Source organism: Gavialis gangeticus, unplaced genomic scaffold (assembly GCF_001723915.1).
Source record: "Gavialis gangeticus isolate Ggan-Ray unplaced genomic scaffold, GavGan_comp1, whole genome shotgun sequence".
Taxonomy (NCBI): Eukaryota; Metazoa; Chordata; order Crocodylia; family Gavialidae; genus Gavialis; species Gavialis gangeticus.
Window position 1 is genome coordinate 11,097,376 of NW_017729032.1, and position 15,778 is coordinate 11,113,153.

At 43.1% G+C, this 15,778-nt stretch overlaps 1 protein-coding gene across 4 annotated transcripts in view; it reads right to left on the minus strand.

The window, feature by feature from the left end:
- The window catches only part of DLG2 (discs large MAGUK scaffold protein 2), a 2,095,445-nt gene that overhangs the window by 890,784 nt on the left and 1,188,883 nt on the right, over nt 1-15,778 (minus strand). For all 4 annotated transcript variants that reach the window (XM_019524161.1, XM_019524158.1, XM_019524160.1 and 1 more), the window contains one exon: nt 7,112-7,165. In XM_019524161.1, coding sequence (XP_019379706.1) covers nt 7,112-7,165 — 54 coding nt within the window. The remainder of the gene's footprint in view (nt 1-7,111; nt 7,166-15,778) is intronic.

Sequence of the window (15,778 nt, forward strand, 5' to 3'; positions counted from 1 at the left end):
ATAATTCGGCACGAACTCACACATACTGTGTCCAGTTTTGGGCTCCACAATTCAAAAAAAGGATGTGGAGAAGCCTGAGAGAGTCCAGCGGAGAGCCACGCACATGATCAGAGGTCAGGAAAACAGACCTTATGATGAGAGGCTGAGGGCCACGGGACTCTTCAGCCTGGAAAAGCGCAGCAAGGGGGGGGGGGGGGGGTGGCAAGCGACGACTGCCTACAGGCATTGGCAGCACCTTTTCATAAGGGGTGCACTGTCACATTCAGGGGGTGTGCGTGCACTCGCGTGCACCCCCTATGCGTTGCCAATGACCCTGATAAACTGCAGAAATGGTCCAAAATTAGTCAAAAGCAATTCATTATGGACAAATGCAAAGGCCTTCACTTAGGATGGAATAATCAAATGCACAAATACAGATCAGGACAGAATTACCCACAGAATTACCCACACTGGTGTGCCATCAGACATTACCATGTGTGCCGTGGGATCTTGGGGAGGTATGGCTCCTGGCAGGGCATGGCTCCACCTAGTGCCACCACTGCTGCCCCACGCCACCACTGCCACCCCACGCCACCACTGCTCTGTTTTTGGCCACGCCCCCCCACTCTGCATCCGGTCACACACCACCCCCCCTCCCCTCCTCTCCATATTTGGCTGGTGTGCCATGGGATGGGAGAGGCTAAATGTGCTGTGGGATGAAAAAGGTTGGGAAATGCAGGACTAGGAAACAGTAGATACACTGACTGCAGTACTGTAGAAAAGTACTGGGGAGGGAGAGTTACAGTGGACTGAATATGAGCCAACAGTGTGGTCTTGCTGAACACTGGTCACAAACTGACAGAGAGAAGATTTAGGCTAGATATCAGGAAAAACTTCTTCATGGTAAGGGTGGCCACAGTTTGGAATGGACCTCCAAGGGAGGTGGTGCTCTCCCCTCCCCTACCTTGTGGGGGTTTTAAGAGAAGGCTAGATAGGTATCTGGCTGGGGTCATCTGACCCCAGCACTCTTTCCTGCCTATGCAGGGGGTTGGACTCAATGATCTGTTGAGGTCTCTTCCGACCCTAGCATCTCTGAATCTATGAAAAAAAATGCCAAAAGAATACTAGGCTGTATTAAAAGGATTGTCACTTGCAAGACAAGGAGTGATTAGAATCATAGAAAATTAGGGTTCAAAATCAGGAAGTGATCTAGTCCAACCCTCTGCTCAAAGCAGGACCATCCCCAACTAGATTATCCCAGCAAAAGGCATTGTCTAGCCAGGTCTTAAAAACTGCCAAGGATGGAGAGTCCATACTCTCGCTGGGCAACCTGTTCCAGTGCTTTACTACCTTCCTAGTGAGAAAGTTTTTCATAATATCTAACCTAAACTTCCATTGCTGCAACTTGAGACCATTGCTCCTTGTTCTGCCACCTGCCACCACTGAGAACAGTCCAGCTCCATCCTCTTTGGAAACCCCCTTCAGAGAGTTGAAGGCTGCTATTAAATCCCCTCTCAGTCTTCTCTTCTCTAGACTAAATAAACCCAGTTTGCCTTTTTGGCAATAAGGGCACACTGCTGGCTCATTTTTGGCTTATTGTCCACTGTAATCCCCAGGTCCTTTTCTCCAGAGCTGCTGCCCAGCAAGTCAGCCCCCAGCCTGTATCAGTGCATGGGACTGTTCTGTCCTAAGTGCAGAACTTTGCACTTGTCCTTATTGAACCTCATGAGATTTCTTTTGGTCCAATCCTCCAATTTGTTGAAGTCACTGAATCCTAGCTCTACACTCTAACATATCTAGTGCTCTCCCCAGCTTGGTGTCATCTTCAAACCTGCCGAGTGTGCACTCTATGAAATCTTCCAGGTCATTAATGAAGATAGTGAACAAAACCAGCCCCAGGACCAATGCTGGGGCACTCCACTTGATACCAGCTGCCAACTGGACACCAAGCCATTGAGTTTTACTCTCTAATCCCAATGATCCAGCCAGTTTTCTATCCACCTTACAGTCCATTCATCCAGCCTGTACTCCCTTAGCTTGCCTACAAGAATGCTATGGGACAGTGCAACACAAGCCTTACACAAATCAAGATATATCATGTCCACTTCTCTTCCCACATCCATAGAGCCAGTCATCTCATCATAAAAGGCAATCAGGTTGGTCAGGCATGGCTTGTCCTTGCTGAATCCATGCTAACTGTTCCTAATCACCTTCTTCTCCTCGAAGTGCTTAGAAATGGATTCTTTGAGGACCTGCTCCATGATTTTTCCAGAGACTGAGATGAGGTTGACTGGTCTGTAGTTCCCTGGTTCCTCCTTTTTCCCTTTTTTCAAGATGGGCACTATATTTGCCTTTTTCTAATCATCTGGGACCCCTCCTGATCGTCATGTGGTTGCAAAGATGATGGCCAGTGGCTCTGCAATCACATCAATCAACTCCCTCAGCATCTTGGGTGCATCCTGTTTGGCCCCATGGCCTTGTAGATGTCCAACTTTTCTAAATAGTCCCTAACTTGTTCTTTCACCAGTTGGCTGCTCACCTCCTCCCCAACCTGTACTTCCAGGTGAAATAGTCTGGGAGTTGACCTTGCCAGTGAAGACTGAGGTAAAAAAGGTATTGAGTAATTCAGCCTTTTCTTCATTCTCTGTTACTAGGTTGCCTCCTGCATTCAGTAAGGGACCCACACTTTTCCTCTTGTTTCTGCCATACTTGTAGAAACCTTTCTTATTACCATGCACGTCCCTTGCTAGCTGCAACTCCAGTTGTAGTTTGGCCTTCCTGACTTCTTCACTGTATGCCCAAGCAATACTCTTATACTTGTATAAAGATGCTGATGATGGACTACTCTCTGTGGCAAAAACAAGGAGTAATGTCCTTAAATTAAGAGAATTTTAGTTTGGACATGAACAAGAGCTTTCTCATTATTGGAGGGGAACAGACTACCTAGAGCAGGGGTACTCAACCACAGGCCAGATCCAACTTCTGGCACTGCATCATCTGGCCTGTGTGGCTTCCTGTGGGTTGTGACCCTGTACGCTATATAACCCTCACTATAATTAATATTCACAGACAACTATCATTAATATTCACAGACACACACACATTTCTAAATGATTGTCCATTTAAGGTTTGGGGGGTTATATTTCTGTGTATTGTTTATAATTGGAGAGTTCACTAATAGCTGCCTTTCTAACAATGATACTTGGACATTATCAGTTTTTACTCACAAGCATTTGAGCAAAGTTCATATATTACCCAAACACAGTTGCAATTAAAGTAGATCTACCAAGTACTACAACTTTCCAGAATAAGGCTACGTAGGAGTAAATCGATAACCTGGAGTCCCTTGGGAATGACAGTCATCTGTTTGCCTCTGGTCAGAAAAAGATACCTTAAGGAGATACAGCCTTCAGGGACTGAAAACCCAGCTGTGTGTAGGCTATAGCTCATAGACTGTCTGGCTGGAGGCCAGCTGATGGGTAAATGAGGGTGGAGCCACAAAGAGGGTTAAAAGCTCCAAGAGCAAAGTGCAAAGAGAGAGAGGGCAAGCTGTGGTGCTGCCGGAGAAGCGCAGAGCCTGGGTTGCCCTCTCAGACTAGGGACAGTAAACCAGTATAAGTCACTGGAAACCAGTTCAAATCTGTAACACAACAGAAGTTCAGAGCACATAAATGGCTTTCAAAATGGCTAAAACCAGTTTAAGATAAATACCTGGACAGAAGTAGTTTCAGACTTAAGTGATTTAGGTTAAATCAGTTTACTGAATTTCTGTCCCAGAGCACCTCCAGATTCAAGCCATCTGGAGGAGCCATGGAATAGCACCCCCTGGCACCTGACCTGGGCTACTGCAGGCATGTGGCTGCATTTCTGGAATCAGAAGTGAATATCTGTTCACTTACTTATTAGTTCAATCTATGCAGCTTAAACTAACCTGCAAAGACTGAATCGATTCAGCCTTGGGCTTTTTGACTGTTTGTACTTAGCATCAGGGTCTGAAAAAGACAACAGGTTTGGTCTGTTTATTTGTTGTACTGAATACCTGTTTATTTTGTTTTTGTAAGGAAAAGTTTGGCCCACGAAAAATAAATTGGCTGGAAAACCCAGAACACAGGGCTGACTGGCCTTGAGCAGGAAGCTGGGTGAGTGACCCACTTACACGGAGCAAGTTTCTTGTGTCAGTTGATTGCAGGCCATTTCATTTGACTGAGTATAATACTATCCATAAGCAGAGAGAATGGGTGGCCATTCAGAGAAAATAGGGCAGTCTAAGGTTGTACCCTGCCACCCTTCTGCCTAACTTCAGATAAGTAACCACCTCTCCGGTATGACAAACAGATTGTAATTGAGTTTCTGATTAATTAAACTATGTATAAAATTCTGTAATGTTTGAATTTGGATAAGCACAAGCCAAATAAAATACCTTTGCTGAGATAGCTGCCTGCTCCATCTTAATAGTGTTTGCATTCAAACAGAGATACACTGCTGATGTATTCAAAATCTAGACATGACTGATTCGTAACATTTTTCAAAACTGCACCTGTAATGTAATTCTGGCCCCTGTGTTCACCTGCAATGTATATACCGGAATTACTGTGCAACTACAATGCCACTTTCATAAGGCTTCTGAATTAGAACCACTTTTGCTAACACACTTTTGACTGACAAGAAAAGTCCAAGAGCAGCAATCTTTGAACTCAAGATTTACATAATCACTTATTTCTCCAAACTGGAATGGAAAATAAAGAAATGAAATGAATCAGAAACATGATGTTAGCAAGAGACAACCCAATTCTATTCCTCAATTTTGCCACTTTCATTGACTTGGCTTTACCTGGCAAGGTGGAAGAATCTATAATAAAAAATAAAAAATAAAATCAGCAGTCACATGGACAAAAATGATCTGCTGGAGAAGAGTGAGCATGGTCTTTGTAAAGGGAAATCCTGCCTCACCAATCTGCTGAAGCTCTAGGAGAGGGTTAACAAACATATGGACAAGGGGGATCCAGTTGACAAAATATAGTTGGCTTTTCAAAAAGCTCTTGATAAGGTCACTCACCAAAGACTTTTTGAAAAACTGAATTGTCCAGGATTGGAGGGAAGGTTTTTTGTGGAATGAGAGCTGGTGAAAAGATGGGAAGCAAAGGGGACCCCTAAATAGTCACTTTTCAGGATGGAAGGAAGTCAAAAGTAAGGTCCTGCAGTTATCTGTGCCAGGCCCAATTTTGTTCAACATTTTCATCAATGATCTGGAAATGGGGGTGCACAGTGTTTGCAGACAATACCAAATTATTCCAGGTAGTCAAATCCCAAATTGATGGAGAGGAGATGAAGAAAGATCTCACCAACCTACATTAGTGAGCTAAAAAAAAAAAGCCACATGAACTTCAGCTTCAACAAGTGCAAGGCAATAACCATGAGGAAAAATAACCTCAACTATTTTAATATAACAAAGAACTTAGTCCATCTATCTCTCTGTTCCTAACACTCTTGGAAACAACCAATCAGAGTGCTCCAAGAGCATTCCAGACAGGAGAAGGAGGCGGCGGCAGCGTAGCAGAACGCCACCACAATGGTGGGGACAGAGCAGGGGGGCAAGGTCAGGGCTGCTCAGAGGCAGTGGTAGCACAGGATGCTGCCAGAGGGGGATGGAGGGGCAAGCTTCCCTGCCCCCTGCTCCTGGGAAGTGGTGGCAGTGTAGAGGGGGGTGAGGAGTTACAGTTAGGGTTAGCAAGCTTCCCTCCTTCTATCCTTGCCTCCCCCCCGTGCATTTGCTCTGGGGTATGTTTACTTTAGAGGGGTAAAGATATGCAGGAATGCAGAAGTAGAACTTCTGCTCCTGGCAGCAGTCTGCTCCCACTCTTTCCAGCCTTGTACTGGTCCCCTGCAGCAGCAAGAGGGAGCTCTAGGTTCCCCCGGGTGCTAACAGGGGCAGAGAGTCAGCACGAGGCCATGAGACAGCTGTCTTCTGGCAGGGGCTGGGAGATTGCTTCCTGACCCCAGGGGGCTGCCTGCTTCCCAGGTGGGCTCTGTCCCCACCCAGGCTCCAGTGACAATGTCCCCCTGCCCCGGCATCAGGGAACTCCTGCCTCCAGCTCTCTGATTGGGGCAAGGGACTTGGAAAGAGCTGCAGGGGAGGGACAGGTCCCAACCCTCTGCCAAAATCACAGAACTGGGCAGGGAAAGGCTCTCAACCTGTTCCCCATCCAGCTCCATGATCACAGAGCTGCAGCAGGGAACAATCTCCCCAGCCCCTCCTCCACAATCGTGATCAGGGAGCAGGGGCTGGGAGCTGCCTTCTGCCTGGGCACGAGGACATTGTTCCCACCTGGGCTCCAGTGCCCCAGCAGCAGGCAGCTCCTGGGATCAGGAAGCAATCTCCCAATCCCTGCTGCCCAGGAGCAAGTTTGCTCCCAGTCAGGTGTCTACACATGTGCTAGTGTGCAGTTATTAATCTCGAGTAAATTTGCTACCTGCATTTGCAGCCATGATTAGAGCCAATTACTGCATGGTAAGTATCTGCACATGTAGACACAGTAATTAGCTCTACTGTGCAGTAAAGTGTCTTCTGAGGACATGCCCATTAAGACTAAAGGGATCAACAAAGAGTCACTCTTGAACTCCTTCACTGATACAGTCTTCTAGTGGATAGAATCCAACAATATGACTGACTTCAGTCAATGATTCATTAGCTTTGTGCCACCAAAACAGATGTAGGCAACATAATGACAGATGAGAGATTAATATTAGCAGCTCACTTCAGGAAAAAAAAAAATCAGCTCATGCTGCAGGAAAGATTATCTGCTGGCTGGATGACTTGTTACCAAATGTAGGAACAAGACATAATTCAGCTGCTTATGTTGTTGCATTTGGTCCCTTAAGCTTGCCACTGTCACCTATCTTTCTCTCAATCTCTCTCCCCACCCCACCTCACCCATTTTCTGTGATTTCTACAAATAATTTATGCAACTAACTTCAGTATTTTTAAAAAGAACATACACTGAACTAAAATGCATTTGGTGCATGATACATGTAATAATACAATGAAGAGAATTCTACTAGGGTAATAATCAAGGAAAATCATGCTAAAAATTACAGTTATTTCCAGAAAGAGAACATGAAATTTCACACTTACATAAGGGATTGTGTCCAAGGTATCTGTGTTGACAATTATAGGGGCAGGACTAGCCTGAAAGAAAAAAAAAAGGAAATAAAATGTGTGAAATTCATATACTGAAATACTAATATATTCAGAGCCAGCCCCCTAATTTTCCATTGATTTCACCCTGTACTTGTCTTAGATACCTTTGGATTCAATGGTAATTTTGGTCTTAAGGCTCCAACTCACAGACCACTAAAGGATTTCCATTAGGTTCAATGGGTTTTGGATGAGACCTTCCATACACATGGAGTAAACATTTGGCTGCTTATACACATGCTCTGATGTGTTGTAATTAGAACACTCCAGCATAGCCTTAAGCCCTTGCATTTCAAAATGGCAATGGGGGAGCTTTAACTAAGCCTCATCAACTGAGCTTTATTTAAAGCACCCCCATGGCCATTTTGAAATGTGGGGGCTTAATACATGTAACGGTGAGCCATTTTCATTAAAGTGGCTTTTCAGGAACTGCTCTAATTAAAACACGCCCTCCCCCCCCCACACACACACCTCTAAGCACTTTGCTGCCCAGTTAAGCTATATGAAAGTTAAGTTTTTGACTCAAAGGTTGGGGACAAAAGTTACACATAAACCAGTTTAAGTGATCAGAAACTGGTTTAAAGCTTTAACAGAACAGAATCTGAGAGCACATAAACCAGTTTCAAAATAGCTTAAACTGGTTTAAGATAAACATGATTGAATGCAGTATCAGATTTAACTGATTTAGGTCAAACTGGTTTACAAAGCTTCTGTCCCAGATCCCTTCCTGATTTAAGTTAAATCACAGTCCCCTCAGCCCTGGGCTGGGCTGAGCTGTGCTATCTGCTCCAGAAAGCAGGGATGGCCCAGCCCCTCTGCTCCCTAGCTGGAGCAGTGAGAGCTGGCTGATAAGAGGGTAGTGGGGGACAAGCCCAGCTACGGATGCAGCCCAGTCTACAGCAGGGGGCTGCCCCCCCCCGGCAAACCCCAGGTGGGGTCTGGGGTCTGGGGCCAGGGAGGGGAGTTAAACACCCCTTCCCCCACTCAAACTTACTGCTGGCTACAACTGTGGACTATAAATCCTAGGGGCACCTAGAAGCAGGAAGAGGAAGTGATGAGCAACTCTGCAGAGCCCTGCTGCTGTAACTCTGGACTGCAAATCCCAGAGACCTCAGAGGCAGCAGGTAGAGGAAGTGAGTGTGGAGGAAGTGAACACACACCCAGAGAGCTATACTCTAGTGCCCCCTCGGCTTCTGGCCTTAGCCACTGGAGTATTGTGGCTGCCAATCCCTGAATCAAAGATAAATGTCTGTTCACTTCTCTTTCAATTTAATCTGTATGGTTTATGCAAAGACTGAATAGATTCAGCCTCAGGCTTTTTGACTGTCTGTACCTAGCCACAGGGTGGTTCTGAGCAATCCCTTCATTTGGTTTCAGTTCCCGTTGGTTCATATACTCCAGGCGTTTTTAGCTGTGTAAAGTTAAGATCGCCAAGTGATTTTGCAAAGAGTAAACCCACATTTAACTGTATAAAGCTGCAAATCCTGTGTGGTTTACACACAGCACCACTCAGGGCAAGTTCACCTTGAAATTCGGACCAGCTTTGCCAAGATACATGAATTTTTCAAATACTCCTGGCACAGTTGAGTCAGTGATGAAACCCAAGTCCAAGCTATTTTCAAGCAGTTATAAGTTTCATAGAAATACGTTCTACATAGCTTTACTGTCAAGTAACCTTATTCACTCTATATTTTATAACCAAAGAAGCAGAAACCCTCAGAAGAGTTTAATACTGATGCCACAATTTGAGCACTTTCAAGCTATTGCATGGTTTCTGACTTTTCAATTTTTGATACAGGAGTTATGGTACGAAAATTCCATCTACAGAGGAATTTTAAGCAATATACAGCTATATTTGACATTTAATAACATATGCTATTTTCCGCTGAGTTATACAACATCAAAAGCAAGACATTTATATTGGGGTGTGCTGAAGGACATGCAATTCTGTTGATGGCATTACTCAGTCTATTAATGCTACTAAACAGTTTGCTGTTAAGGACGTTTCTTAGGTATCTGAAAAAGGGGTATGCTCTCTCTTTCTGTGCCTACCACTCCTCCATTTATTCCTGCTGATTTCAATAGCTTGAGGCAGTTACAGTAATAAACACAATGTACAGGCTGTTTTCCATAATAATAATAATAATTATTATTATTATTAATTTCCATTTGTACATACACAAGCATGTTTTCTAATATATCATCATATTAAAATTTGCAAGACTACTGTGCCTATTTGCATCTTCACTTTTGCTTCATGAATAGTTCAGTTCAATACTGAATATACTTTCTGTTACCTTCATTATAGGTGAAAAGAAAATGCATTGGTGTCTCTGCCAACCTTTAGATTTTATATACATCCACAATCAATCTCCGCAATTAAAAGACTTTGTTACTGCCTAAGAAAGAAGAATGTTTCCTTGCTTGCCTGTCAGGGACTGCTCCATTTCTTATTTTTCACTCCAGATTGCCAGACTAATATCTATCAAGTCATCTGGGCCTTAAGCCAATGTCTTGTGGGTTTTGACCAATGATGTGGTCCCTGACTAGTCACTTTATGCTTCCTTCACTGATGTTGCCTGTTGAGAAGAGGGGCAGGAAGACAGAAAGTCTGGAACCTCATCTCAAACAGAGCTCAAACTTTCACATGAATGTACACCTTCAAATGAGAGTGCTAAAAAAGAAAAGCTTCAGAAAGATGCAACTACAACCACCCACTTGCAGCCGACAGCGACAGAATATCTATCTTTTTTTCTTCTCCTTCTTCAGGCTGTTCTTCATCTGCGGAAAATGATTTACCATAAGCCAGGTAACTGAGCTGAAAGCATTTGGGCTGCAACCTATTTAACTGCGCCTCTGTGACATGAATACTATTGTCTGCTCGACTGTGTTAACATTGCAGTGTAACTTCAGGGATGTGCAGCTGATAAAGTGACTTGGTGGTTACGCTTTCCTTGCAGGTCATGGTTTAATAAAAAGTAGGAGGCTTATATCAGGCATAGCTGAGACAAGGAAGTTTGAGACCATTGGCAAGAAACCTAAACATAACACTAGCATGGGGGGCATATAACATGAAAAAAGTCCTGTAACCACTTAAAGGTATTAAATAGATAGGTCAAAAGCAGTAGCAACAAAGTCAGAAGATTCTGTTTCCCAGGCTCATGCAGCTAAATCCACTTTGATACCATATGTCACACATGATGAGTCACAGCTTCTCAGATACAATATTCAAGTATTCACATGTTCCTCATGGCAAGTCTGTAGAGAATCCTTCATGGTATTTACAAGCTGCATCTACACAGGACGCATACTGTGCAAACCTAACTGCACAGTCATTTAGTATTTGCATACACAAGTACTAAATGACTGAGCAGTAACCAGAGTTACTGCACAGTAGCATCCCCAAATAGCTTCTTAGTGACGCTGACTGTGCAATACCTCGTTACTATTGCACAGGAGCATCACATCACGCGTCATGCCATCTGACATACCTGCGCAGTAGTAACCAGCTACTGCACAGTCAGCGTCTCATGTAGACATGGCCACACTGACCCAAATCACCTTTGTTTGGAAATGACATAATTAAATGTATTATTAGACTCTACGTACATTCAGAAACCTTCTACCTAGGTCCTCTTATATTATACATCACTGCCTCTGTTTGTCAAATTCTTCCACACACACACGCACACAAACTATACATCTATATATAAATCAATATATATATATTTGAGTGTGAAATAAGGGGCATACACACACACTCTCCCTATACATCTATATATAAATCAATATATATATTTGGGTGTGAAATAAGGGGAATAAAGTGTCTTGCAGACAGGACTATAGACAGGGCAAGAAAAGATATAATATTCTTCTCCAAGCTCTGCCACTTGACATGCTATAGGACCTAGGGCCAGTCAGTCACTTAGTGTCCCACCTATCAAGTGTCTCTGGTGGTGCTTATTTGCCTTTGGAAAAGGTTTTGAGATCACCAAAGGTAGAGGCGCTAAGCATTTAATTTGCTTATCATAAATATAATCCTGTAGCTTTAAAATTCACTTGTCCCACTGACAACTCCCTGCCTTGTGGGATAAATTTCACAGAATAACAATGAATTTGTGCAATAGAAACATCCATCCATTAGGACAGGTAGAATATCCGAAGCTCCAGAATGCCAGATACTGGATTTTAGAGAGTGACAGCACAGCTGTATTGAATGGATTTCATGGTTAGAAAGCTGTAAAAATCAACCCTGAAAAAGAATGCTCTCATGCAGAATACTGAGCAGGGAGACTCTCTTTCTCTTTTCCTTGTTCCCATTATGTTATTTTATTCTGTACTCAACCCAAATCTTCATCTATATATTTAAGTTTGGATTCAGTGCCTGCTGTTGGTCCCAGGCTTGCTGAACAGGCCCTTTTCTCCCTGGCTGACTGGAAGCCTAGCTTCCAGCTGGGCCATCTCAGTGTGCTGGAGCCATGATGGCATGCTGACAGCTGCAGTGACAGATTGGGATTGTTGGGACAAAATTTGAGCAGGCCTGGGAAAAAAAAAAAAGGGAAAGAGGTTTTTTTTCCCTCTTTTTCAAGGACTTGAACCTGGGGGACATTTGTTCCATAAAAGCATTCAGAAATTGCCCCTCTCCTGTCAGACTGGTGCTAAAGTGAACAGACAGCCTAAGACATTGCTTGGACTCAGCACATAGTAAAACCACTTGAACCACAGAGAGAAGAGAAATCTGCACAGCCTTAATCTGTGCTCTCTTCCCACATTGCCTCTATCTTAGAAGTCAGGGACTTGCTTAATATTGTTCAGTATAGCTGGGCTCTCCTCACAAGTTTTTCCCTGGCAGGTGACCCTACATCAATAAAGTTATTATACCATATAGTCCATTTGACACTGAATTTCATTATCGCACATCATTTCCAGTTCCGTCTGGTCTTGTGACATAACGCAGCATCTCAAACTAAACTGTCTGCATTGTTGCATGCTACCAAACAGGAACTGTACAAATAAGAACAAGGATTGCTTATGTAGAGCATTATTTCCTACTACACCAACACTGAACATAAGCATGTGATCCATTCCACCTGCTCATCCTACTCTCATTCCTAGTCACAATTCAGGAGTGATTTGGAGCTCCCTTTGCGGCTTCTCTTATTAAGGAATCATCAACAGCACCGTTTCAATTATGAGCAAAAATGTAAAACCTTTCCCTCCCTCACTGACTGTAATAAAGAACCAAACCTTGAACCGCAAAGAAATCCCCATCCGAGTACCTCTAGTTCTCAGCTTTGTGTACTGCTCGAGTCAGTTAAAGAAACAGAGACACAAAATTGAGAGTCTCTTTCGTAAAACAAGCAGAAAATTGTGCACAGAGGATCACTGATAAAACATGATTAAGACCTTCAGGGGTGCTAGTCACCACACAGGATGCCTGGAAGGGGTTGTTCACATTGCCAGCATGCCATGCCATGCCTGAAGCACACACGCCTGCCCACTCACTGCTGCTTCGCACCCATCAGGTCCCCAAAATGGGGCAACAGAGCCAACTTTGAGCAGCCCTGAGCACACACACTGAGGCACTCTTAGACACACCTCTCTCAGGTGTGTTCAGTGTCTCCCTATGGCAGCCACATTGCCCATTTCTGGCATAAGATGCTCCTTGAATTGGAGCAAGTGGGCAAGGCATCTTCGCAGCACTTGTCCCAAGTACAGCACAGAAGCAGTGTGGACACACTATTAATGACCTGATCTGAGGTTTGCCATGCATGTCTAACTAAAATGCTTATTATAATTACCAGATTATTAACCATAGCTAAAGGGAGACACTAGTTCTGGTTGCTGACTTTGGGATATTGGGTGTCAAAACCAGCAGCTGCCATGATGCTGCTCTGGCTGCCACAGTCACTGTCCTGCTGCTGCCGCCCAGTTGTGCCTTTGATTGTGCACTCTGTCTATGAACCCCATGGTGCAGTGTCTGTACAAGCAAAGTACACAGAGTCCCTGCCCGCCTAAGTGCAGGTGAAAGAGACAGCACAAGCACTTATATACAGAGAGATACGCAAGGAAGTATTTACAAGGGGACAAGGAAATGTTGTCAGTCATTGGAACGGGCAGCGATCTCAGTGCCATGGCAGCTGACCTCCTTACAGTTCTTCATCTATTAGTTTTATAGGCATCGCAGCTTTGGGGTAGGTCTGACAACAGCAAGCAAGACTGGAGAACTCTACAAGCTCTCTATTATATTCTTTCCAATGACATAAGCCTCAGCCTTCAGCATCTTGGCTATCCACTGCTGACATGACCCTGGCTAGTGTGGATATGAGAGAAAGACTAGGGATGCATGGCACACATCCATTATATTTTAAATGCCATCAGCATTTCTTACACTGAATCACTTTCCAGACTGATGAGACTTGTCAGTGGATCTTACCTGTCACTCCCAGGGATCTTAGTCTTCATTAAAATGTTCTAGTAACTGGAGCCCTGCCCACAAAAAAGTATCCAATTCAGCAAGTCTAAAATGGTTTTAAATAAGCTAGATGAAGATTTTTAATGGTTGGTTCCACTGCAGACAACACTTGCATTTAGCTGCTCAAAAGCCTCATTGCTTTAATAGGATTTATCAGCTCCTAGGAATGCATTTAAAAAGAAGAATATTCCTTTTCTTTCTTTTTTCTTATTCTTACTTTTTCAAAGATGTTATTTCTTGCACCAACAGCAGTCTATTCTGGTCCAGAGAAACTATTTAGATGAAGAAAACTAGTGATAAAATAAACAGAAACATCAATCCAGGCAATAGCACCAGCAATTGAAGGTATTCTGCAGCAGAGGTACCAACAAGGGTGACATTTAAAAATGTGCAAGAATCAAGCTGCTGGCTTTTCTTCTATTTCCATTTTACAGGACACAGCTCTCAAGGCTATCAAAATAGCACCGGGATGAAGGAATCTGTCTAGGTTAGTAACTGATGTCTCATGAGCAATCCTCAATTGGATTAAGACAGCGTTTATAAGTGAGCCATCTATGGGAAGTCAGTATTACACAAGAAACAAAAAGAATGTTTTGCCACATCCCCAAAAATGTACTGCTAACATTTGCTAGTATCTATAGCTCCACTGAATGCTTATTATTAGCAATACAGAAATATACAGTTGATAATACACAGGAGTAACAAACTGTATTACTAAAAGCACCAACATGTTAACAAAGCTTTGCAGGATTAGAAACAAAAGCTGGTGGAGGAACTGGTTGTAGAATAATGATACTACCTTTTTAATTTTAATATTTCATTTCTCAGTTTCTTGGTAAAGCCATTCCCAGAGACCTGACCCTATTCACCACAATTTTAAGTCACATTCAAGGACTTACGTTCTCCAAATCAGGCTGGTCTGAGTTCTACAACATCCTAGAGAGGCAGCTTAGATATTTAGAGAAATAATCCTTGGTCATATGCAGCTCATTTTCTATCAAAAGATGAGCCTAAATTTTGAAAAAGATTGCTTTCACATTAAACTGAAGCTAAAAAGACACAGAGAGTCCCTTTGAACAACTAAAGAACTACTCAGCAAACAGTTTTCCCTCTATACACATAGAAATAAAACAAAGAAAAGTCAGTAGCTTCGTGCTCTTATGCATGAGCTGTCAAAACTACAAGAAAAAGTGCCCCGAGAAAGCTTCAAGGCCTTTCTTATCAAATGCATAAGGCAGTCGCCATATAAAGCATTATAATTTAAAATCAGACAACATCTCTCAAGTCCTCATGAAGCATGTTTAGGGTCCTCCTCCCTTTAATTAATATTGGAAATCATTTCCTTTTCGCAACTGAGGGAAGGAAAAGAAAGGAGAAGGATCTATTAGTTGTGACATCACCTAACAACAATAAATTTGGATCTAGGGAGAAAAAGTGACGTATCCATTTGGATCCACACGATGCTAAGGTGAATAGCATCTAAAACAAAAAACAAAAACTCAGCTACGCAATCATCAAAGTTCCTCCTCTGCTAATATTGCTCTATGGCAGCTTGAATTACAAATGCCGGTATCACAGTATATTTATATCCCACACCTGATTCACTGAAAGAACAACTGTAATTCTGCTGAAGGTGTCATTCAATCAAAAACTTGCTGCTGCTTAACTTTGAGGGTCTCACTTACCTAGCGTGTGACAGGCCAGATCCATCTGTCTTACACTATGGAGATAAAATACTATAATAACACTCGCACAGGATTCCTCTTATTGCATTTCAACTGCCTGACACAAACTAAAGTACAATGGGGCTGACGTTAGAGCCATAATTCAGGGGGAAGTCACTACTGTGTACCATGCAGGAAATGGTGCTTAAGCATGTGCTTAACTTCAATCACATCCTCAAGTCCTCGAAAATGAATAAAAAAGAGCACCTGCTTAATTTAACTATCATCTGGTCTGTCTTCCATTATACACTTGCCATTCATTTTTCCCCAGAAGCTGTATTAAAGTGCATCTTTTATAAAGCTATCTAACCTTAACTGTAAGCCATTCCAAGCGTTTTAAATACCATTTTAAATACCATTTCCAAGAGTTTTCCAAACCCAAGGCCCAAGAACAGAAAGAGCGGA